Raw genomic sequence first — 24,974 nt, forward strand, 5'->3', positions numbered from 1 at the left:
AAACTTAGGGTAAAATAAAAGCCAAAATGTTAAAGACACATTTCTGTATGTATCCCCTCAAGTTTAGTTAGGGGGTAAAAATGGGTAATTTCCATGGAGGCCAATTTCAGCTTTTCATTAGGAAGAACTAAGAAAAAATGTTATCACCACCATACAATCATCACTGCCAGTGGCCAAAAACTGGTGATGTTAGACTAGAATACTTAAATTTACTCTTATGTATTTTTATATATATTACATGTATGTATTAACTTGTGTTTACATAATTCAGGAGGGGAAAACATCTACCGTTTATTTTATTATATCCCATTATATAAACTGTTATCAGTTCATTGGGACCATAATCTAATATTCTTTAAGAACTTATAAAAAAAATAAGACTACCTTATGAATTAATTTTAAGATTGCTACCTACGATATTTGAGCAGAGATGCGAAAAATCATAGCAAAGAGACACCTGGAGACTTGAAGATGTAGAAGTTGCTTATGCGCATCTAAGTAAGCACTGACTTAAATGGACATTGAGTATTGGAATACTAGAGCTCATTAGCAAGGCCACACTGATTGTAGAGGATTCAGCAGATGTCTTATCTCTGTGCATTAACTAATCAGTTCATCAAACCCACTCCACTTGTTCTGATTCCATTCTTCCTAATGTTTTTTCCCCCAGTGTAGGTGTGCTACCAAAAAAAGAAAATGATGGCCATCCACTTTATACCTTATATCTCAGTATAAACTAGGCAACCTTCATTCTCCTTTTGCCTCTCAGTTTTATGATCTTGGTATTATAATGCCATTCTCCCTTTGAGAAATGGATGTGATCTCCTTGGGCTGACAAAGTCCGTTTCTGAGCCTGCTAGACTGAGCACTAGACAGAAGTTCATACACATAAATTAGCCAGAGCTACCTTGTGGAGACTGACTGGAGATGGCCACCGTGGCCTTTCCCACGTGAGCACACCAATCTTTACATCTTCCTTTTTCATGTTGGATTTCTCTTATAAACGGAGAAGACCGTGGAGTTCATTTGGTCCAGCTGGGACTTAGGAAAGTTCACTGGCTTGGCTGGTGTCAGTCAGAAGCAGGCTCGGAAACCAGGCTGTGTGCCAGCCACTTCACGCTCCTCTCTGAGCCTGGTTTTCTCGCGCAGAGTGCACAAAGCTCCCTCAAAAATGTCACTTGGAGAATTGGATCATTTCTGTTGTTTCTTGAGAGAACAGGAATGCAGGGCTGTACATTTTTTGTTTGCATTGTTTTCAAATGTCTTATGTTTATAAGGGGACGTGTTAACCTGTGCAGTTTGGTAGTGTCTGGAGTGTAATTTAACTTTATTCTTCACTGAAATGAATGCCTTGATGTGCCGTATTGTTATCTGTTTAGATGGATATTAAGTTAATGCTAGGGAGTGATGTAATGAAGATTGAGTTAGGAATTACGAGGTGACTGATGCCAGTAGCATAAAAATTTAGAACCCTGGCAAGATGTAAGAGCTTCCTGTGCAACATAAAAAGTTACTTATCTCCGTATAATTTAAGGAATTTATAGAGTTCTGTGTAGAAGTCTCTAATGTTTGACTTTAAATGGATTTGGAAATTTTTGATTAAATGATGAATCTGGTAGATACTGTAAATTCAAATGTAAGCAGTACTAAAATAGCTAGTGATCTGAAGGGGGCGGAGGGAGGGAGGGGGCGGAGTTGCTAGATATAAATGATCCAGAAATTTATTCACATGATAGCCTTTCAATATTGCATGTTGACAACAGATAATGTGAGGCAGGATAGTCTAGAGCAGTGGCCGGCAAACCACGGCTCGCGAGCCGCATGCGGCTCTTTGGCCCCCTGAGTGTGGCTCTTCCACAAAAAACCACATGCGGGCGCACACATACAGTGCAAAGTTGACTTAAACTTTAAGTAAAGTTTATTAAGTTAATTTTAGGGAATGTTGTGGAATGAAAGAAGATGTAGTGTCCAGGATTGAGAAAGGTATGTTGAGATGGTTTGGACATATAGAGAGGATGAACGAAAGGAGATAGACAAAACAAGTATACAAGACGAGTGTGGATGGGAGAGTTGGAAGGGGTCGACCTCAGCCAACGTACCTCAATCAGATTGAGGACGTTGTTAGCAAAGGCCAGCTTAGGAGTACCCTAATTAAGTTAATAACAATGTACCTACCTATATAGTTTAAGTTTAAAAAATTTGGCTCTCAAAAGAAATTTCAATCGTTGTACTGTTGATATTTGGCTCTGTTGACTAATGAGTTTACCGACCACTGGTCTAGAGGAAAGACACAGAACTTTGAAGTCACGTAGCCCCGGGGGTCAAATCCTGTCCTCACCACATACTAGTTAGGTGACTTTGGACAAGGCACTTAATCTCTCTGAGCTTCTGTTTCTTTGTCATTGAGGTGAACATACAGGAGCCATGTCAGTATCAAGGATGGCCAGAGTTGGGTCTAAGACAGGCCAAAGATTCCCAGTCAAAATAAAAAGCTAAATACTGATGGTGTTTCCAGCAAGAATGATTTTGTGGGATACGTGCCTGCCCCCACCCAGTTTAGCCATTTCTTTCTATTTTATAGAACCAGAATCTGAGGGGCTATATCCCAAACATCTTGGTTTTATCTCCTACGCATTAAAGGGTAGCAGAAACAGCTGCCAGGCTTTGCAGATTGAAAAAACAAACAAACAAAACAGGAATTCAGATCACAGACTCCTCTTCCTGACTATGACCTTGAGCAAGTCACTTTGTGTTTCATCATCTATAAAATGTCCATTATACAACATAGTCCCAGAATTGTTGTGACTAGTAAGTAGGACAACGATATGAAGCATCAGACATTGTTCCTGGACTCTTAACAAAGATAGTCTCCTTTCCTTTCCACTTTCCACGCCCCCACCCCTGCTCCCTCAACTAACATACATGTCATTATATGCCTTTTAAAAGGTAAGATTAGAACTAGAATCTGAGAAATTGGGTAGGGACCATAATATAAAGGGAAGGGCAGGAGTTTCTAATCACGTTTGTATGGTGTAGACCAAAAGCAGATTGATCTACAAACTCTTGAAGGACAGAAACCTGTCTTAACACTACACAGCATACCCTGCCACTGATCTTTGGTATGGCACCCCTGTAATGCTATCATTTAGTGCGTGCTCACTGTCTTCCTACAGTCTTTTCCTCTGTTATGTGTCATCCCCTTTAAACAGTCCTTCTAGGTAGGTATTATTATTCATAATATGTAGATGAGGTAACCAGGACACCAAACAAATCTCCCAAGGTCAGGATTCAAACATCAATATGTCTGATTTCAAGTCCCATCTTTTTTATTATTATAACACACTGCCCATCAATGAAATAGCTGCCTTCATTTTGTTTTATTCTTTTAACCAAATATGTATTGAGCCTTTATTTGTGCCAGCTACTATGCTAGTTCAAGGTTTATATTAAGACATATAAGACCCAATTCTATATAAACTAGATGCCCAGTGCACAAAATTCGTGCACGGGGCGGGGGTTTCCTCAGCCCAGCCTGCACTCTCTCCAATCCGGGACCCCTTGGGGGATGTCCAACATCCTTCTCACAATCCGGGACCACTGGCTCCTAACTGCTCACATGCTTGCCTGCCTGATCACCCCTAACTCCCCCCCCCACCCCCTGCCAACCTGATCATCCCTAACTGCCTCTGCCTGCTGGCCTGATTGTCCGTAACTGCCCCCCCCCCCCCCCCGCCGTCCTGGTCGCACCCAACTGTCCCCCTGCCGGCCTGGTCACCCCTAACTGCCCCCTGCCAGCCTGGTTGCCCCTTAGTGCCCCCCTACTGGCCTGGTTGCTCCCAAACTGCCCCCCCCCCACCAGCCTGGTTGCCCCTAACTGCCCTGCCGTCAGCCTGGTCGCCCCAAACTGCCCCCCCTGCCAGCCTGGTCACCCCTCACTGCCCCCCCCCCTGCTGACCTGTCACCCCCAGCTGCCCCCCTGCCCGCCTGGTCGCCCCCCCTGCCGGCCTGGTTGCCCCCAACTGCCCCCCTACTGGCTCCGTCACCCCTCACTGCCCCCCCTTGCTGGTATGGTCGCCCCCAACTGTCCCCCCTGCAGGCCTGGTCGCCCCATACAGCCTGCTGTTCAGTCGTTTGGTTGTCCCTCACTAACCCCCCTGCCGGCCTGGTCGCTCCATGCAGCCTGCTGTTGAGTCGTTACTGTTACTGTGACGGCATCCTGGAAAATTTGCATATTCCTCTATTAGTATCGATAGCTACACGGTTTCATTGTGATATGAGGTAGAGTGTGATGTCTCATAATAAATGTACAAGTGAAGGGCTCTGAGGTTCACTGATGGGCAAGATCACATCTAATTGGTACAAGTCATCAAAGCCTTCATGGAGGAGGGAGTATTTGAATGGAGCTTAGAGGGGTACATTGTTTACTGCATGTACTGTGTGCTAAACTTGAGATCTAGAGATCTTAGTTACAATCACTTTTCTTACCATCCACTGTTATTTGTTATTTGCTCTGATTTACCATTCGTTGCTACTCCTCAAAACTTAAAAGAAAATAACTAGAGAAGTCACCTTGAATAGAACAGAGAGAAGAAAACAATTACCCTCAAACTCCAGGTTCCTCATTTGGGTGGAGATAGCATAGGGTTGAAGAGCCCAGCTCTTGTCCACTGCCTACTAGCTATGCAGTTTTGGGAAGTTAACTTCTGTAGGCCTCGGTTCTTTCAACTATAAAATGAGGATAAAATATATACCTCAGAGGCATTTTATGTGAATCTAATGGGATTCTACATGTAAAGTGTTTAACTGGGTGCCTGGGTCATAAGTACTTAATAATCAAATGATAACCATAATTAAAAGGTACTATAACTCTAATACATATATATGGATGAGTGGTATACATTTGTCTGGAACAGCAGAACATTAATGTTGGTTCTCAATTTTAGAGTTAGCGGCTCTTATGACTTGAGAGCTCTTCAGCAAAATTAATTCAGAAATGTAATTGCAGTTATTGAAGACATGATGGTGACCAAACCCCAGCCATTTGAGGGTAGCTAAGCCCTTTTTACTGAAGTTGCTCTATATCTTCCTGCTACCCTATGTAGCTGCCCAAGTTGTAGTTAATCCAGTATTTCTTGATTAGGTAGAAAAATGTTCAGGAAGGACAGTGTGACCCGGCAGAGCCTATAGCAGACTTTGCCTCTCAATGACAGATGTTCACTTTTACCCACCATGAATTTTCTGGATGACTACCACTAATATTTGTGTGCTTTTAGTTTCTTACAGCTGAAATACTGGGGCCCTAGATCAGAAATATTCAGGAAAAAAAAAGCTACCTGGATCATATGAATGATTGTTTTCTTTAGCTTAGTAGCTTAAATGTTGTGTTAAACACTGTATGGGAAAAATTAGGGGGAAAAATTACTGTTAAAATTGCCTTTGGAGTCTGTTTTTATCTGGTGTCTATTGGGAATCAGGTAACTCCACTTTAGGTTGTACATGACCAAAGAATCGGTTGGCCTTTATATTTTTAGTCATCACATGAGCATCTAGGTCTAAGCTGAAGAGTAATTTAGGTTAGGCAAGGAAAAAATTTTCCATTGTATTTCCTCTTGAAATGGGAGCACTTTTTGTCTCTTATTAATCACATAAGAGTATAAATTTATGGAAATGAAATATCTGTAGATATAAATATTAATCTCTGCCTTTAGTTATTTAGAAATGTTTTTAACAGAATAAACCATTTTAAAAGAAGGGACTAGATAGACTCAAGTAAATAAAAAAATTGGGGGGATGTTGAGAAAATAATTCATTCAGTATATCCAGTATTTGGCATGGTTTAAGGACCACTTTATGCCCTAATTAAACAAGAATCTGCATTGGGCACATAACTTCTACAGATTATGAAATTTGAGGTAAATTGTTTGCATTAAACAAATGGACTGAATTCATTTAAATGTAGAGTTTTAGCTTTTCTAAATACAGTGATTATTAGAATCATAATGGGTTAAATTTAATTACATAGTATGAGGAAACAGATGGGAGATGTTTAGGGAACCGGTATGAGAAAAACAAGCTTCTTGTAGCACCTTAATATAGATTTTTCTATTACATGGAGGTGGCTTTATTACCCAGCTACCCCCTTTCTTTATTAAAAAAAATTATTTCCAAAAAAACTATATTTAATGATTTAGTTTTAATTTATTTTTAATTATACCTGACTTACAATTTTATATTAGTTTCAGATATACAACAGTGAATCAACATTTATATACTAGTACCTTACGAAGTGATCACCACAATGCATCTAGTATCTGTCACCATACTTGTTATTGACTATATTCCCTATGCTGTACATTATAGCCTCATGATATTCTATCCCTGGAAGTTTGTACTTCTTAATCCCCTTCCCCTTTTCTGTCCATCATCTCACCTTTGGCAACCATCAGTTTCTTCTCTGTATCTATGACTTTGTTTCTGTTTTGTCTTGTTCATTTGTTTTTTGTTTGTTTTTTTTTAGATCCCACATATAAGTGAAGTCATACAGTATCTGACTTGTCTGTTTGACTTATTTCATTTAACATAATACTCTTCAAGTCCATCCATGTTGTCACAAATGGCACAATGCATTCTTTTTTATGGCTGAGCAATATTCCATCATACATATACAGATACAGGGTGTCCCAAAAAATGTATACACACACTTTGATTAATTACTAATTGCAGTGGGTTAAATCTGAAAAGAAAGAAACATCAGTTGAGCTATCAGCTGTTAAAGTGTGTATGTATTTTTGGGGGGACACCCTACTCCCTCCCCACCCCCCAAATTTTCTTTATCCATTTATCTATCAGTAGATACCTAGGTTGCTTCCAGATCTTGGCTATTTTAAACAATGCTGCAATAAACATAGGGGAACATATTGTCTTTTTAATTATTGTTTTCATTTTCTTCAGATAACTACCCAGAAGTAGAATTGCTGGGTAGAACATTAGTCTTATTTCTAATGTTTTCTGAAATCTACATACTGTTTTCTGTAGTGGTTGCACTAGTTTACAGTCCCACCAATAGTGTACAAGAGTTCCCTTTTCTGCACATCCTTGCAAACACTTATTTGCTGTCTTTTTATAACAGCCATTTTGACAGGTGTGAGGTGATATCTCATTGTGGTTTTGATTTGCATTTTCCTGTTGATTGTTGTTTCCTATTGAACATCTTTTCATGTGTCTGTTGGCCATCTGTTTGTCTTAAAATGTCTATTTAGGTCCTCTGCCCATTTTTAATTGATTAGTTTTTTATATTGAGTTTTATAGAGTTTAAAATATATTTTGGATATTAAACCCATAACAGAGATATCACTTGCAAATACCTTCTCCCATTCAGCAGGTTGCCTTTTTGTCCTGTTGATTGTTTCTTTCACTGTATAATAGCTTTTTAGTCAGATGTAGTATCATTTATTTTTGTTTTTGTTACCTTGGCATGAGGAGACATTAAAAAAATATCACTGCCCTTGCTGTGGTTTGGCTCAGTGGATAGAGCGCTGGCCTCTGGGCTGAAGGGTCCCAGGTTCGGTTCCGGTCAAGGGCACATGCCTGCGTTGTGGGCTTGATGCACAGTGTGGAGCATGCAGGAGGCAGCCGATCAATGATTCTTCTCATCATTGATGTTTCCATCTCTCTCTCCCTTCCTCTCTGAAATCAATAAAAATATATTTAAAAAAATATCACTAAGACCAATGTCAAAGAGTTTGTTGCCTGTTTTTTTTGTTTGTTTTGTTTTTTAATAGTTTTATGGTTTCAGGTCTTGCATTTAAATCTTTAATCCATTTTGAGTTTATATTTGTATATAGTGGCCTAATTTCTTTCTTTTTTAAAAAAATCTTTATTGTTCAGATTATTACAGATGTTCCTCTTTTTCCCCCCCATAGCTCCCCTTCACCCAGTTCCCACCCTTCCCCAGGCCCTCGGCACCCTACTGTCCATGCCCATAGGTATTGCATACATGCATATAAGATCTTTGTCCCATCTCTTTCCGCACCCTCTTCCCCCCGAGAATTGTCAGTCCTCTCCATTTCCATGCCCCTGATTCTTTTACATTCACCAGTTGATTCTGTTCATCAGATTTTTTCTTCATTTGATTTTTAGATTCACTTATTAATAGATATGTATTTGTTGTCACTTTGTTGTTCATAATTTTTATCTTTACCTTTTTCTTCTTCTTCCTCTTCTTAAAGAATACCCTTCAGCATTTCATATAATACTGGTTTGGTAGTGATGAAAGCCTTTAGCTTTTTCTTGTCTGTGAAGCTCTTTATCTGACCTTCAATTCTAAAGGATGGCTTTGCTGGGTAGAGTAATCTTGGTTGTAGGTTCTTGCTATTCATCACTTTGAATATTTCTTGCCACTCCCTTCTGGCCTGCATAGTTTCTGTTGAGAAATCAGCTGACAGTCATATGGGTACTCCCTTGTAGGTAACTGACTGTCTTTCTCTTGCTGCTTTTAAGATTCTCTCTGTCTTTTGCCCTTGGCATTTTAATTATGATGTGTCTTGGTGTGGTCCTTTTTGGATTCCTCTTGTTTGGGGTTCTCTGCACTTCCTGGACTTGTAAGTCTATTTCTTTCACCAGGTAGGGGAAGTTTTCTGTCATTATTTCTTCAAATAGGTTTTCAATATCTTACTATCCCTCTTCTTCTGGCACTCCCATAATTCGGATGTTGGTACGCTTGAAGTGGTCCCAGAGGCTCCTTACACTATCTTCATATTTTTGTATTCTTTTTTCTTTTTGCTTTTCCGGTTGGGTGTTTATTGCTTCTTTGTATTTCAAATCTTTGACTTGATTCTTAGGAACCTCTACTCTACTGTTGAATCACTGTATATTATTCTTTATTTCAGTCAGGGTATGCTTAATTTCTGACTGTTCCTTTTCCTTTTTATTTTTTTCTTTTTGGCATTCTCACTAAGATCCTTGAAGGTCTCTCTAAGTTCCTTGGAGGTTTCTAGAAGATTCTTGAGTAATCTTATAACTGTGGTTTTGAACTCTATATCTAGTAGTTTGCTTTCTTCCATTTCTTTCATTTGTGACATGTTTCTTTGTCTCCACATTTTGGCTGCTTCCCTGTGTTGGTTTCTATGTATTGGATAGCTGCTTTCCTTGAGTTGATAGAGCGGTCTTGTGTAGTAGGTGTCCTATAGGGCCCAGTGGGTCAGCCTCCCAAATTACCTGAGGTGGACACTCTTGGTGTACCCCTTTGGGGGCTGTGTGCACAGTCTTGTAGTTGAGCCTTGATTGCTGTTGGTATCACTGGGAGGAATTGACCTCCAGGCCAACTGGCTGTGAGGACCAGCTGTGTCTACAATGGAAGAGCTGCTGTGCAGGAGACAACTTTATGGGGCAAGACTTGCTTCAGTGGGGCTTTGGTGCCCACTGAGTCTGCTCCTTGAATGTGTCACTTATGGATGTGAAGAGTTATAATCTGGTATGGTCTCGCACTGACCACTGGGTACACTGGCTCTTGGATCTCCAAGGAGGTGCAAAGTCAGCCACTGTCTGGGGCCACCCAGCAGGAGCTACAGAAAGATCAGCAGATTCCTCCTCTTTGTATGGGGTTTGGAAGTGCCCAGACGAGGCCCAGCTGTGAAGCAAGGCAGGCTGCTGGCCTTGGGCCTTCTTTAGATAGCTTTGGGGCTCCCTGACCCAGCTGCAGTTTGACAGGTTTCAGGCTAAGGAAGGATAGGCCATTCAAGTTGCACACTGCTTGGGTGGGGTTGTAAATTGGGTGGGGTGGGGTCTCAAGGAATCTCCACGGTGGAGCAGACAGGAATGGCTGCCAGTCAGCCCTGCACTGGAGAGGTCCCAGCGCAAGAACAATGACCGTTGCGTGCACCTCTGTCTGGAAGAAGGCCACCCCTGCATTCCTGCCCCGATGCCAGACAGTCCAGTTTCTCCCCGTATGTGTCTTGGTCCCCCAAAGTCTCGCCCGGCACTGGAGCTCAGAGCAAGCAGGAGCTTGTATCTCCCTCCCCATTAAAAAAGCGGCACACCCGGGTGCCAGCCCTTCCCGCACCTCTGCACCTCCTATCAGTCTCAATGTGCTTTCTTCTTTATCTCTCTAGTTGTGGTACTTCCACTCAGCCAGCTTTCCCGCGGTACTGGATGATAGTTGTTTTGTATTTTAGTTGTAATTTTGATATGGTTGTGGGAGGCAGCAAGTACAGGTGTTTACCTATGCTGCTATTTTGGTTCTTCCCTGGCCTAATTTCTTTTTTTCTTTTTGCATCTATGTGTCCAGTTTTCCCAGCATCATTTATTGAAGAGACTGTCTTTTCCCCATTGTATATTCTTGCCTCCTTTGTTACAGATTAATTGACCATATAAGCATGGGTTTATTTCTAGACTCTCTATTCCATTTCATTGACCTATATGTCTGTTTTTGTATCAGTATCATACTGCTTTGATTACTATAGCTTTGTAGTATAGATTGAAATCAGGGAGCATGTTACCTCCAATTTTGTTCTTTTTTCTCAAGATTGCTTTGGCTATTCATGGTCTTTTGTAGTTCCATATAAATATTAGGATTAATTGTTCTAGTTCTGTGAAAAATGCCATTGGTATTTTGATAGGGATTGCATTGAATCTATAGAATGCTTTGGGTAGCATGGGTATTTTAACAATATTAATTCTTCCAATCCATGAGCACCCCCAGTTCTACATCAGCAAACACCCAAGGGTCCTTCCTATAAGCCCAGTTGCACTACATCCCATTGTGACCTAGCCTCAGGTTCTTTGAATAATGAATGTTGAGACTAAGGATAAAAATATGGTTAGATCTATTTAAGTGTAGACCAACAACAAAAGCACTCATAGTAGGGAGACAAAACTCACCACTTCAGGGTGCTAACAATATTATATGCATGCTCCTTGTTTTACATGAAAATAGTATGATACCTAGTTAAACTCCTTTTTATCAAAATATTTGTCAGCTTTTTCTCATCTTCGGTAAAATTTGGTTTTAGATAACTAACCTCAGTCTACATGCACAAAGAAGGATATGGAAGCATTTATCTGGCAGTGGTGCATTCTTTTTAGAACCTGGTTGCTGCGTGTTAATTTTCTTTTGCTTTCAGTAGGTAACAATATATTCCATTTTGTAATGAGGCATGACTCAGTCATTGCTCATTGTCTTCCCACTGTGGGGTTTTTTTTTTTTCGTTGAGCAAGCAAGAAAATCTTACATGAGAGGAGGGAGAAACAGAGTGAGTTGAGGAATACAAAACTTAAATACTGTTGCTTGATTTTCATTGGTTATCTCCTTTCTTACGGTGACCAGTCTAATCCAGCCTTCCTTGTCAAATCCCTCCCCTCCCCCACCCTCTGTTAAGGGTTGCACAGAGTATCTGTTTCTAGAAACTGATTGCAGGCAGTATGTAGGCATCTTTCATTCAGAATAGACGTTAATATATTCAGTAGGGAAGAAAGCTTTTAGAAATGTACCATTTGTCAAAATTGGATGGCTTTTAAAAAGGGACAGAGAGATGCTCAGTGTTTCGTATGTTAGCATCGACTCTCTGTTCAGACTCAAGTTTTCAGAAGCTTAAATATAGAGCCCTTTAAAAAAAAAGGAAGAAAGAAGAATTTTTCTGGTTAGTCGACCTCTTTTTAAGAAGTGCTTCATCATCCTCCTCCACCTCTCCGTGATGTTTCTCTGCAGCTCTCTGTAGGTTAGGGTTCCGTGCTGGCTGGCAGAATGCTCATTTGTTAGCTGAATAGAGTTCATCAACAGACATAGATTAATATAGGTTTTATTTCTTTCCTGTGAATTCCAAAAATGCCATCCAAAGAGTCTTGGTCGGGTAGGAAAACTAACAGAGCTGCAGCTCGCAAATCAAAACAAGAGGGCCGTCAGCAAGATTTATTGATAGCAGCCTTGGGAATGAAACTGGGTTCTCAAAAGTCGTCTGTGACAATCTGGCAACCTCTGAAACTCTTTGCTTATTCACAGTTGACATCACTTGTTAGAAGAGCAACTCTGAAAGAAAACGAGCAAATTCCAAAATATGAAAAGGTTCACAATTTCAAGGTAAGAATATTTTTTTAACCTTTTCTTATAAGAAAGAAAATGCACATTATTTGAAATACACAATATTAAAGGAATATCTGCTGGTGTTTTTTTAACACTAGGATGACTGAACTAAAATGTTCTTGCTATTTAAGGAATGAATATGTGTTAAGCATGCTTTTAAACAGAAAAAAAGCTAATAGAATCCAACCCCACTTTCTCTAATGCTGACTTAGTATTCTGTTTGATCTGTGTGTTTCTAAAAGTATTGACTGATATTTGAAAGGTCTCATTTAATGATTTTAATGTTATTTTTATTTGTGATGCAAATATGTCTATCTTTGGGGGGGGGGGTTCTGTGAGAGGATTAGATCTTATTTCTGGTCGTTTGTGGTAAAAAGCTTTGGCTGTAAGAGTCATGTGCTGCGGCATCTGGATTGAGCAGATGGTCTGCATTTCCCATAGTTTCTGTCTTTCCTCCTCCGTTAGTTAATTGGCCATGATGAAAGGAGACTGACCACCATGGGAATGTTGATGCTGCTGACATGAGCAGCTTCTCTTCAGTTTCTGAATATTTGCTTTCACCGTGTGTATATGTAGTTCTAAATTATTGTTAATGTGTTTTACCAACTATACTCTAATCACCTTCCGTCAAAATGATGTGTGTGATTCAAGCTGTGTGTAGATCTTGCCTATACTTATAGCGTGACATAAGGACTTGAAGTTCAGTCCTTTGCAACCTAATTTAAAGGACATACAGTGTGAGGCCATGCATGAGACCCAGTTACACTTAATGCATGAATGGATGCACTGGCATTTCTATAGTAACTTCCCAGTAGTTAAACAACTTTAAGCTGAAGTTCTTGAGACACAAATATTTTTAGGTTGGGAAAATGTCATAGTTCTGATGTTGGGAATGTATGGTTTCAAAACATGATAAAGCTGGAAACTCCATTCTTCCATTTATTTATTAATTTATTCAGCAGATATAATGCACCATGATCTGTAGTTAGAAACTTTATTCCAAATTTGCCATTCATCCTGATTTATAGCACCAGCATTTATTTTACTTAAATGCTAAATACAAAACTCACAATATGCTGTTTTTTTTCATAGTGAGGAATAGACTTTTATGATATTCAGATCATTTGGGGATACAGGATAAATTCCAGAATGCATGGGATATGTAAAGAGTGCTAATATTTCAAGATAAACCAAATAGCATTTTCTTCTCCTTTAATCTTAAGGCCTCCCCTTTCAGCCGGTATCTTTGATTTAAAATGAAACAGACCATTTAGTATGTGTATCAGGTCTCAACCACATCTTCCATTTATGAACCTAAATAGCACATACAGGTTACTAGGCCTCAGTTTCTTGCATGATAGAGTACTTGGTCTTACAGGATGTTTATCAGGAAAATGATCCCAAATAAATCCTTTTGCAGATACAAAGTTTATGTGTTGTTTCATGCTTAGGAACCTAAATGACAATAGTTCTTCAGCAGGAAACTAAGCATACTATTTAGAAATAGCTGAGATTTTAAAATATACAGTATTTCCAAAGATGTACCCTCTGGTGTGTTCAGCAGGAACAGATTGACCTATTAAGGATCCATTTTAGTGCTAAGTCAAGTTCATTGTACATGCTTTCTGTCAGTATTGGTTAAAGACAAGGAGTAGGTCTTTTCAAGAATTTGCATAAGCAAGCAAATATTCTCTATATTTTGGTTGCATTTCCAGTAATTTCTCTATTTTAATTTAGCACATGGCTTTAATGAGGATATTTTGTACAGCCAGAAAGTGCTGACTCTGGGGCCAATTGTGACTCTTAGCTTGGTACTCAAACTGTTTTAAAGATATTTATCTTAAAAAAAAAAAAAAGAAGCCTGCTTTCATCTCTGGACCTAAAAAATTAAAAGCAGCTTGAGCATACTGTTTAAAAAAAACCATGCTCAGGAAAGAGCTTGTGTTAGATAGTGAGTTGCATTACATATTTTTTAGAGCTGCTGCTAAGGTCAGAAGTCTCAGAACTTGACTCTTTCCATTGAAATTACTCTTTGTTATTTAGGAATATTTCTGTAGGGTGGCATTATTAAAGAGTTGGGGCGGGGGGCGGAGGGGGGCGTACTTGGCTTCCAAGAACATCCCCCGAAGAATTCAGACTCTGGCAGCAGCTCTCTCCCACACAAACGTTCACTTAGAAGGTCACTGCTGTGATATGTAAGTGCATACAGTGCAGAGATTTATTGTGGGAAGAACCCTGAGCATTTACATAATAATTGTTCACGCGGCCTTGCCATTGACTGTTTCCTGTGTTGGTAAAGTGCATTCTGCCTCACCGCAAGCCCACTCACCAAAGCCTCATTTCAATGTGGTTTTCTTTTTTGCTTCTTGAACTGCCTTGTTATGTAATGTTGCTCTGTGGTGAACAGCTGCCAAACCCTATTTCAGAGAGTGAAGCCAAGAGTGTCCTATACCTTTGGTAAAATAAAAAATAAAAAAAAAACTGGGCCTAACTCCAGACAGGTGTTTGTTTTTTTAAAGAAGGGAATAGAAACAAAACAGGAACAATTCCCATTTTGCTGTGTTATGTAACATGGTCTTTTGCCCCCTTATTGTTACTTAATAAGGATTTGACAAAGAATGGATCACAAGAAAGATCATTATCTCTTTTGGGGGAGGGTCATCATTTTAAAAATAAATGTACCACTTAAAAAAAATGATTATAAGATGTCAACATAACTTTAGAAAATAATTTTAACTGTCTCCTGGACTAACCTCTCATAAGAACTGCCCCCATCCTAACACAAGAATGAGAGAACAAGCTTTCTGGAGCAGACTTTAAACAGAAAACCTCTTGACATTAAAAGTAAGACACAGGCACCCCACCAACAGTGAGTGTACCCACAGAGGAGGCTCTCTGCATAGAATGATAGCTCCATCCCAGCCCTTGCCCTCAGGAACTTGCTCCTTATTTGTGTGACCTTGGCCATGGCTTCATCTCTCTAAGCCTCTGATTCTGCATCAGAAAAAGTGAGTGCTGGGTATGTGTAGGCACATGGTAGCCACAATTTTTGTTATTACAAATTACCCCTAAATCCATACCAAGACTGTTTTTCTTGCTCATTTATAGCGGTCATGATGCAGTTGAGAACTCTGGCATGATTGTGGGGGTCAAAGACAGTTCTTGTTTCCTTCTTAGCTCTCAGGCAGCGTTAGTTATATAAGAGCAGTTCATTTTCCTGCACCACAGAATACAGTGAAATCCTCTATATTTCTTTTACTCCCTCCAAATTAAAGTATTCTATGTTTCACTTGGTATGTTTAATTCAGATAGTCCTATAAAATAAAATCAAGATTGCATATGATTACAACAACACCAGAAACCTGGCTACTTAGGCAAATTAAACAACTAAAAAGCAAACAGCATGAAGAACTTTAGTGAGTAGATACTTAAAAATCTTGAAGATAGTCTGGTAGTGGTGACTGGTTGGTTTTAGAGTTTCAGATACTTGCATTCTGCATATAAATTAGATTGTAACATAATAGATTTAATGTTGCCCAGATAATATGCAAGCAATGAATCCTGAGATGTGAATTGATACTGCAATTAAAACACTCTAACATGAACCATGTAATATTTATTTTAGAGAGGAAGGGAGGGATAGAACCATCAATGAGAGTCATTGATAGGCTGCCTCCTGCGCACCCCCACTGGGGATCGAGCCTGCAACTTGGGCATGTGCCCTTGACTGGAACTGAACCTGGGACCCTTCAGTCCTCAAGCTGACACTCTATCCGCTGCAGAACCTTGTAATATTTAGTAAAATTACTGACTCAAGACCACTGGGTTAAAGCAATAACAGTGAACCCGTCAGTCGTGGCCCACAAACCAGACATTGTGTGGTTTGGTAAACTGAGGGGTAGGGATGGCCAGCACTCCTGCTCAAAGTGGACTTTTCTTCTGAGGGTACAGACAAATGCAAGCCTATGGTTTTCATTTGGTTCACATTTGAGAGTTATTACAAAATGAACCAACAAATAAATAATTCAATGTAGCTTGAAATTTAGAGTTAAATTATGTGATCTATAAGTTCTCTTATATCTTGAAAATTCTGATTCAAATATAATGAGAAGCATTTCATTTGTTAATATATTGTCTTCCATTATTAAAATTATATTAAGGCCCATATAGAAACCATTTTTAAAAGAGAATCCAAAATACACTACATATGAAAGAATATTTTTAAAAACTAGTTATATTAACAGTCAGTGAAGTGTCATATTCAAGGACTGAACCTCCCACCTCTTCTGTTTTCTATCTCCATCCTCCTTCACTTGTCCCCCACAACTAGTAAAATGCCTTATCTATGCTCAAGAAGCATCCATTAAATGACATGACATAACATTTTGAAACCACTTCTCATGGCAGCTGGAAATTTCAAAACAAAAGTAGATTCTTCTAATCTTAAGACCTGTGTTGTTATAAATGGACTTTAAAAAAATCAAATTCATGGGAATTTTTTAAATGAAATAAAACCCCAAATATTATGTTATCTTATATTTGATGAGAGTATCTATGTTCACATTTTAAGTGCTTAGAAATTTCAATATTGTTTTGAATTAAGAGTATTATAAAATGAGTTAAATGTAATATGGCAAAATGGAAAAGGCAACCTGGAATGTCTCATTGTTAAGCTTCAGCAATAAGGTCACCCATCATTGCTTCTCCTATGTATATAAACATGAGTGTCCCAAATTAGCATTTCAAAGGAATGATGTTTTCCTCCCAGTAGTTGTGTGTGTGTGTGTGTGTGTGTGTGTGTGTGTGTGTGTGTGTGTACACATGTACTATTCCTGATTCGTAATGTGGGTAACTTGCAAGAAAAGATAAAAACAAAGATCAGTGCAGAGGGGGATTATTTCTGCTTGGGGCAGTCAGGCTTGTAGAAGGCTGATTGAGAGAGTAGGGGATTGGATAAGATCATCTATAAAGGCTCTGGGCATTGTGTTTCTATTGCTATCTGATAGAATACTTAGCAGATGTGTGGAGGCCAAAAATAATGAACACACACTAGTCTGCTTTTTACTTCTGCCCCTGCTGCTGAGGAGGACCACAAAGACTCAGAATGCCCTTTCATCCAGGTCTCCATGCTGCCCCGCAGCATTGTGGCCCTCAACCCTGTCTGTCCTTATGGTTGGTAATTCTGGCTGGGGAACTGGCTATAACACCTGGAGTGCAAATCTAGATGATTAAGACCATTGGAAGGCTTACTGCTTGCCATTAATAATCCAAAAAGAAACATGTCACAAGTTTCTTGTTGGTTGGTACATAGTTGCTTACACTTCTTCATAGACATTTTGTGGGACTAGAGAATTTTAAGATGATATACTTAAGAAAAACCCATAATTTTATGGATTGGAAGAATTAATATGGTCACTATACCCAAAGTGATCTACAGATTCAATGCAATTTTTATCAAAATCCCAATGACATTCTTTACAGAAATAGAAAAGACAATCCTAAAATTCATATGGAACCACAAAAGACCCCAAATAGCCAAAGCAATCTTAAGCAAGAAGAACAAAGCTAGAGACATCACACTTTCTAATTTCAAAATATATTACAAAGCTATAGTAATTAAAATAGTGTTAAAGCAGACATATAGACCAATGGAACAGAACAGAAGCCCAGAAAAAAGTCCATGCATCTATAGTCAACTCATCTTCAGCAAGATTGCCAAGAATAGTAAGTGGGGAACAATAGTCCCCTCAATTAATGATATTGGGAAAACTGGATGTCCACATGCAAAAGAATGAAATCGGTCCCTTATCTCACAACATATACAAAAAAATCAGTTCAAAATTGGATTGAACACTTAAATATAAGCCCTGGAACAAAAAAGAAAGAAAAGAAAACATAGGAAGAAAGCTTTTTTTTTTTTAAATCTTTATTGTTAAAAGTATTACATAGGTCCTCCTTTTTCCCCATTAACCTCTTCCAGCCCGCTCCCATCAGGAAGAAAGCTGCTTGACATTGGTCTGGGCAGTGGGGTTTTGGATGACACCAAAGCACAAGCAACAACAGCAAAAAAGACAAGTGTGACTATATCAAACTAAAAAGCTTCTGCACAGCAAAAGAAACAACAGAGTGAAAAGGAAACTTACGGAATAGGAGAAAATATAGGCAAACCATATATCTGATAAGGGGAGGGGTTTATGTCCAAAATATATAAGGAACTCATATAACTCAGTAGCAAAAACCAAATAACCCAATTTTAAAATGGGCAAAGGACATGAATAGACATTTCTCAAAAGAAGATTATACAGTGGCCAACAGATGCTCAATATCACTAATCAACCTCACACCTGTTAGAATGGCTATTTTTTAAAAAAGACCAAAAATACCAAGTGTTGATGAGGATGTGGAGAAAAGGGAACCCTTGAATACAGTTGGTGCAAATATAAATTGGTGTAGCAATTATGAAAACAGTATGGAAGTTCCACAAAAAATTAAAAATATAGTTACAAGCAATAGGTTGCCTTTTAACTCTGCTGATTGTTTCCTTTGCTGTGCAGAAAATGTATCATTATATGGAGCCCGCATGTCTGTTTCTGCTTTTGTTGCTTTAAAATTTGGAGAGAGATTTGGAAGTTTGTTTTTCTTTACTTGGAGGCTGTTAGTGGAATTTATTGAGTGTACTATTCCTTTTGTGGAATTAAAAAACAAAGTAAAAAGATTATCGAGTAGTTTAAATTTGGGGAGAGATTTACAAATTTGTCTTTCTCACTAGGTGGCTGGTAGTAAAACATATTAAGTGTACTTTTTGTATGTAATTAAAAACCAAATGATCAAAAACAAGCCTGCACCAGGAGATCACCGGTTCAATTCCCGGTCAGGGCACATGTCCAGCTTTCAGACTCCATCCCCAACAGGAGGCGTGCTGGAGGCAGCTGATCAGTGTTTCTATCTTCCTCTCCCTTCCTCTCTCTCTCTAATATTACAAAAAAACAACAACAAAGAACAAATATGAGGCCAGCCTTTGAAATTAAGATGTAGGGTTGCTACTTTTAAACACCTTAAGAAGGACACACAATTTCAGAAAGTCACTTCTTCAAAATCCTGTTCTTTTAATACTTTCGTTTTTGTGTCCACATAATAATCTAACCCTCAGGGATTGTTTTTTTTTCTTACATCTGGGACATGTTGGTACTTTTATAGTTACTTGTATCACATATCCATTCTCCCCTTCCAGATTTAACTGAGGAGTAAGTCTTGATTCTATCCTGCTTATTCTGTAAATTAATGGGAGAGATGCATATGTAATATTTCATATCTCTATTTTTCAAAACCTTAATTGACAAATTATACTGTCATACTTCACTGTCTTTGTGACCCATTATGTCAAAATTCCTCAGTGGACAAAGAGTCTTCACATAGGAGTGAAGCCCACTGTAACTTCAATAAGATTGCCAAAGCACGTGCCTAAAAAATATGTACAGTCATAATATCTCACCTCAGTTATTGTCTGTAGTGCCAAGTTCCCTATTATCTCAGTATACATTCATTATTTGTATATAATAGTACATGACACAAAAATATCATTGCCTTCATCCAAGAGTAGAGAGAAAAGAGATATCTTATACAAAAAGGAAGCAGAATATAAGTTGAAGAAAGATGTATTAAAGAGAATACATGCAAATATTGGTTTTTCTTTCTTAAATATTTTACCGCAGTAATGATGTTATCTGGGAAAACCACCGCAAGTTATTTTTCTGATAAACACCAGTAGTTTTCTTTCCCAGGTTTACTCTTCTTAAATTATCTTAAGATTCTCCTGGTTACAAAGTAGGAAAGCTAGAACAGGAAGGGGAAATAGCCCAGTAGTGTCACACTTCTGGATAACATAGTCAATTGCTTGTTTTTTGTATTTTATATTCTTTGAGGAGCAAAGAACTTGGTTCCAATAGAACTTGGAACCAATAGAACTTGGGTGTATTTTTTAAAAATGTTATCCAGATGTAAAAATTAAAAAAAGTAATATGTCCACTTTTAGGTCATGGGAATGAGGGGCTTCTTGTTATGTTAGGTGACACCCTACAGTCTGCTGCATTAGAAATGATACTTTGGCTGTCAGTGTGAATGGATTTGCCCAAATCAGGCCTAAACTGTCAGGCTCACTTTGTCTCTTTTGTAGAACTCCCTTTGGAGTTCCAGCTCTTACATGCGCCACACCCTAATCACTCTGCGGCTCTGCCTCACGAGCTTGGATAGTGCCCTTGTTCATAAAGAGAAGGTCCATCTCTAGGAAGCATGTGATTTTGCTTTGATGGTTGTTATTACAGCTCATTTCTCCAAAATTGTATGACATTGCTTCATTGTGTCTGTGTAAATCCTCCATTTGGAACCCTGGACTGACATTTGCCATTTGATGGAACAGATAGGAGACTTTCCATTTCAAGTGCTGGAAAGCCAAACCCTTGCTCTCTGAGGCAAAAGGGAAGTTATAGGAAAAGTCTGGTGTTAGTTGACCCAGAAGCTTAATAATGCCAACAGAACTCTGTCTCCAAGCTCCATCTTCATTTTTAAGCCCCTACTGCTGACAAGGTGCTGGTAAAGATTCCAGCTCAGATGCAAGTCAGCTGCAATAAGAGACTGTTTGAGCAGAGAGTCTGGACCTGGCAGGCATTCACTTAATTATCTTACACTAGAGGCCCAGTGCACGATTTTCAGGGGAGTCCCTCAGCCTGGCCTGCGCCCTCTTGCAGTCCAAGAGCCCTTGGGGGATGTCTGACTGATAGCTTAGGCCCACTCCCCACCGGCAGTCGGCCATCCTTAGCACTGCCTCAGAGGTGGGAGAGGCTCCCGCTGCAGCGCTCACCAGCTGTGAGCCTGGCTTCTGGCTGAGCAGCACTTCCCCTGTGGGAGCGCACTGACCACTAGGAGAAAGCTCCTACATTGAGTGTGTGCCCCCTGGTGGTCAGTGTGTATCATAGCAACTGGTCGTTCTGCCTTTCGGTTGATTTGCATATTAGCCTTTTATTATATACGATTATATAGGATGCCCTTCTCTGAACCAGTAGTTCTAGTTTCAGGAGGACAGAATATGCTTATTGGCTTAGATCTAGGTCACATACTCTACCCTGGAGCTGGGGATAGGGTCAGTTCCATATGGTTCACATAGATTCAGGACTGTTATTCAAAAATAAGAAATGCCCACTACATGAAATGACAAATGAAATCACCAGTTACAAGATCCTAGTGTACAACCTACCAAATACAACAGTGTTAATGTAACACTTTGCTGGGAGGGATGTGCGTGTAGAGCACAGTGACAAAGGAATTCTAAAGCAGTTCAGCCTATATTCAGGACATTGAGAATTGCTATAAGTTAACATTATTTTATACATGTAGAAACTGAAGCCTAGAGAAATCAAAGGTTCAAGCTCACATAAAACATTAGTTTTAGAATATAATCTGAACTTCCACTTTTGGCTACCATGGAGGAAATAGATACACCTTCCCATCTTAAATAAATAGCAAACCTGAAAAAGTATGTGAAACAGTAGTCAGACATTGAACAACAGGTACTGAAAGAAGGAACACAAACAAGATGATTCTTAAGATTGCTCTTGCTTCCTACCTAAAGGGAGTTTCCAGGCCACAGCAAAATGGAGGGGGAATCAAAGGAAAGTCCAGAGGTCTAGCTAAGTTGAGGACACAGAGATTGGTGTTTGGTGAGGCTAAGTAGCTAAAATTTGTGGGACGGAGTACCTGGGGGCAAACCCATACACGGACAAAGCTCTGGAGATCTGTATAAAAGTCTTTTTTAGTCTGACTGAGTACTTATCTACACATACATGAGAGGAAACCATCAGAAAGCAGTAGGCTGAATAATTATGGAAATGCACCCAGGGCTGGAGAATACTTTGCCCACCAGTAGGGGTGGAAAGACATCATAATACATAAGGAATTGTATTAAAGGGGCATCTTAGTAGCATAACTAAATTAGCATAGACCAGAGGCTGCAGTGAGGAAAGAGAAGCTATTTAAAATGATCCAAATGAAATCTCCAGAGATGAAAAATATATCAAAAATGAAAATACACTGGGTGGACTTCTAGGAATATATCCTAAGAAATCTGAAGCACTAGTCAGGAAGAATGTATGCACCCCTATGTTCATAGCAGCACAATTTACAATAGCTAAGATCTGGAAACAGCCCAAGTGCCCATCAGTAGATGAGTGGATAAAAAAGCTGTGGTACATTTATACCATGGAATATTATGCAGCAGTAAAAAAGAATAATCTCTTACCCTTTGAGACAGCATGGAGGGACCTGGAGGGTATCATGCTAAGTGAAATAATTCAGTAAGAGAAAGACAAGTATCACATGATCACACTTATATGTGGAATCTAACAAAACAAACTGATGAACAGAGTGGATCCAGAGACATGGAAGCATGGAACAGAGTGTAGAATCTCAGGGCGGAGGGTGGGTGGGAGGTAATCAACCAAAGACCTTGTATGCATATATGCATGGCCCATGGACACAGACAATAGGGTGCTGAAGGCCTGGGGCAGGGGTGAGCTTGAGGAGGTCAGTGGGGGAAAAATGGGACAGATATAATACTTTCAATAATAAAGAATTATTTTAAAAAAACACAAAAACATACACTGGGTAGTATTAACAGCAGGTTAGGCACCACAGAAGAAAACATTAGTGAACCAGGAGGCATACAGCAAATATCCAAAATGAAGGACAGAAATAATGTTTTTAAAAAATGAGCACAGCATCCGTGATCAGTGGGACAATATCAACTATCAAGCTTAAGTGTAATTGGAGTCAAAAGGAGCAGTGATGGGGGGCCAGGGAACAAAAGTTATTTGAAGGTCCAGTCATGTATCACTTAATGTTGGGGATATGTTCTGCTAAATGAGTCATTAGGCAATTTCATTTTTGTACAAATATCATAGAGTACACTTACACAAACCGAGATGGTATGGTCTACTATACACCCCATAACCCTAACCCTAACCCTAACCCTAACCCCACACTGTATGGTATATAGAGCCTATTGCTCCTAAGGCTGCAAACCTGTACAGCACGTTACTGTACTACATATCTTAGGCAATTGTAACAGAAAAAGAACTTTTGTGTAGCTAACTATATCTGAACATAGAAAAGGTACAGTAAAAGTATAGTATATAAAAGAAAGTGTGTGTGCACACATTGGGGAGTCGGGGAGGGCTGTGGAGGGAGGTGCCTTTGGAGAGAGAGATGTCAGGAGGAGGGAGAGAGGAAGAGGAAGGGAGAGCAGAGGTCAAAAGAGATCCAGAGAGATAAAGCTTGAGACAAGAAATAATAAAAGAGAGGAGAGGGAGGAACAGGTCTGGGAGGAAAGAGAGATAAAGAGAAACAGAGAGGCCCTGACGGTTTGGCTCAAACTGAAGGTTGAGGTTCGATTCCCGTCAAGGGCATGTACCTCAGTTGCAGGCTCAGTCCCTGATATGTCTCTCTCACATTGTTGTTTCTCTTTCTCTGTCTCTCCCCCTCCCTTCTACTTTCTCTAAATATCAATAGAAAAAATATCCTTGGGAGAGGATTAACAAAAACATAAAAGAGAAACAGAGGGAAAGAAAGTGAGATTGTGTGCACACACGCAAGCAGGTGCAAGGCAGTTGCACAGCACTGCTGAGCCTCCTTATCTATTTAAACCACCCCGAGCTAGCGGTAAGTTCAACATCATACCATCATACCCAACCTTTTTTTTTCCCAATATCGCAAACAAACTTTTTGCTTATAATCCATTATAATCTTATGGGACCACCATCGTATATGCGCCTTAGCCTGAAAAGTAAAGTTATTCATCCCTCACATATGATAACAAAATTTATAGAGGACATCTCTAGAATTTAGATATTAAGCATGTGTCCAGTTTCTCTTGAATTTTATTTTCACATTTCAGCTTTTTTTAAAAATATATTTTATTGATTTTTTTTACAGAGAGGAAGGGAGAGGGATAGAGAGCTAGAAACATCGATGAGAAAGAAACATCGATCAGCTGCCTCCTGCACACCCCCTACTGGGGATGTGCCCGCAACCAAGGCACATGCCCTTGACCGGAATCGAACCTGGGACCCCTCAGTCCGCAGGCCGACGCTTTATCCACTGAGCCAAACCGGCTATGGCTCAGCTTCTTAATGTGTTTGTAGTTTTATGGTTTTACAGGACTTTAAGTTTGCACACACACACAAGAATACAGTACAATTTTTTAAAGAAGAGAAATTACTTTTATACTACTGTTTAATGTATTAACATCTTTAAAGATTATTTCAATGTGGGAAAAATATGTGAACAGAAGAAACAAATTATTTGCCTTTTCCACTGGTACTCCTGCAAAGTTTTTTTTTTAAGTGGGGGAGAGGAGAATATGTATTATATACGGATGAATAAAGAATGACAGCAGAATTCTCATCAGAAACAATGCAAAACAATGGAATGACATCTTTAAAGTACTCAACAATAAGAAAAAATACCAACCTGGAATTCTATATCCAGCAAAACATCTTTCAAAAATGAAGACAAAATAAAAATGTTTTTTAAACAAAAAACGCTGAGTGAAAAGATCACCAGGAGACCCATAGTACTAGAATACTAAAGGAAGTTCTTCAGACAGAGGGCAATCATACCAGATGGAAATTTAGATCTATACAAAAGAATGAAAGTGCCAGAAATGGTGAACATGTGGGTGAGTGTAAAATTTGTGTTTTCTTCATTTTAGTGCCATTAAAGGATAATTGACTGTTTAAAACAAAAATAGTGATGTATTATATAGTTATACAAGTACAATGTATGACAACAATAGCATAAAATATGGTGTTGGAAGAGTGGAAGTATACTAAGATTCTGTACCTGTACC

The 24,974-nt window shown here is 39.2% G+C and overlaps 1 protein-coding gene across 2 annotated transcripts in view; it reads left to right on the forward strand.

Annotated features, from left to right (window-relative positions):
- CHN1 (chimerin 1) overlaps positions 1–24,974 on the forward strand; it is a 160,150-nt gene that overhangs the window by 92,608 nt on the left and 42,568 nt on the right. For both annotated transcript variants that reach the window (XM_070422717.1, XM_070422718.1), the window contains one exon: positions 11,996–12,073. In XM_070422717.1, coding sequence (XP_070278818.1) covers positions 11,996–12,073 — 78 coding nt within the window. The remainder of the gene's footprint in view (positions 1–11,995; positions 12,074–24,974) is intronic.

The sequence above is a fragment of the Myotis yumanensis genome, unplaced genomic scaffold (genome assembly GCF_028538775.1).
Source record: "Myotis yumanensis isolate MYYU_CA2020_CCGP unplaced genomic scaffold, mMyoYum1.0.hap1 SCAF_8, whole genome shotgun sequence".
NCBI lineage: Eukaryota > Metazoa > Chordata > Mammalia > Chiroptera > Vespertilionidae > Myotis > Myotis yumanensis.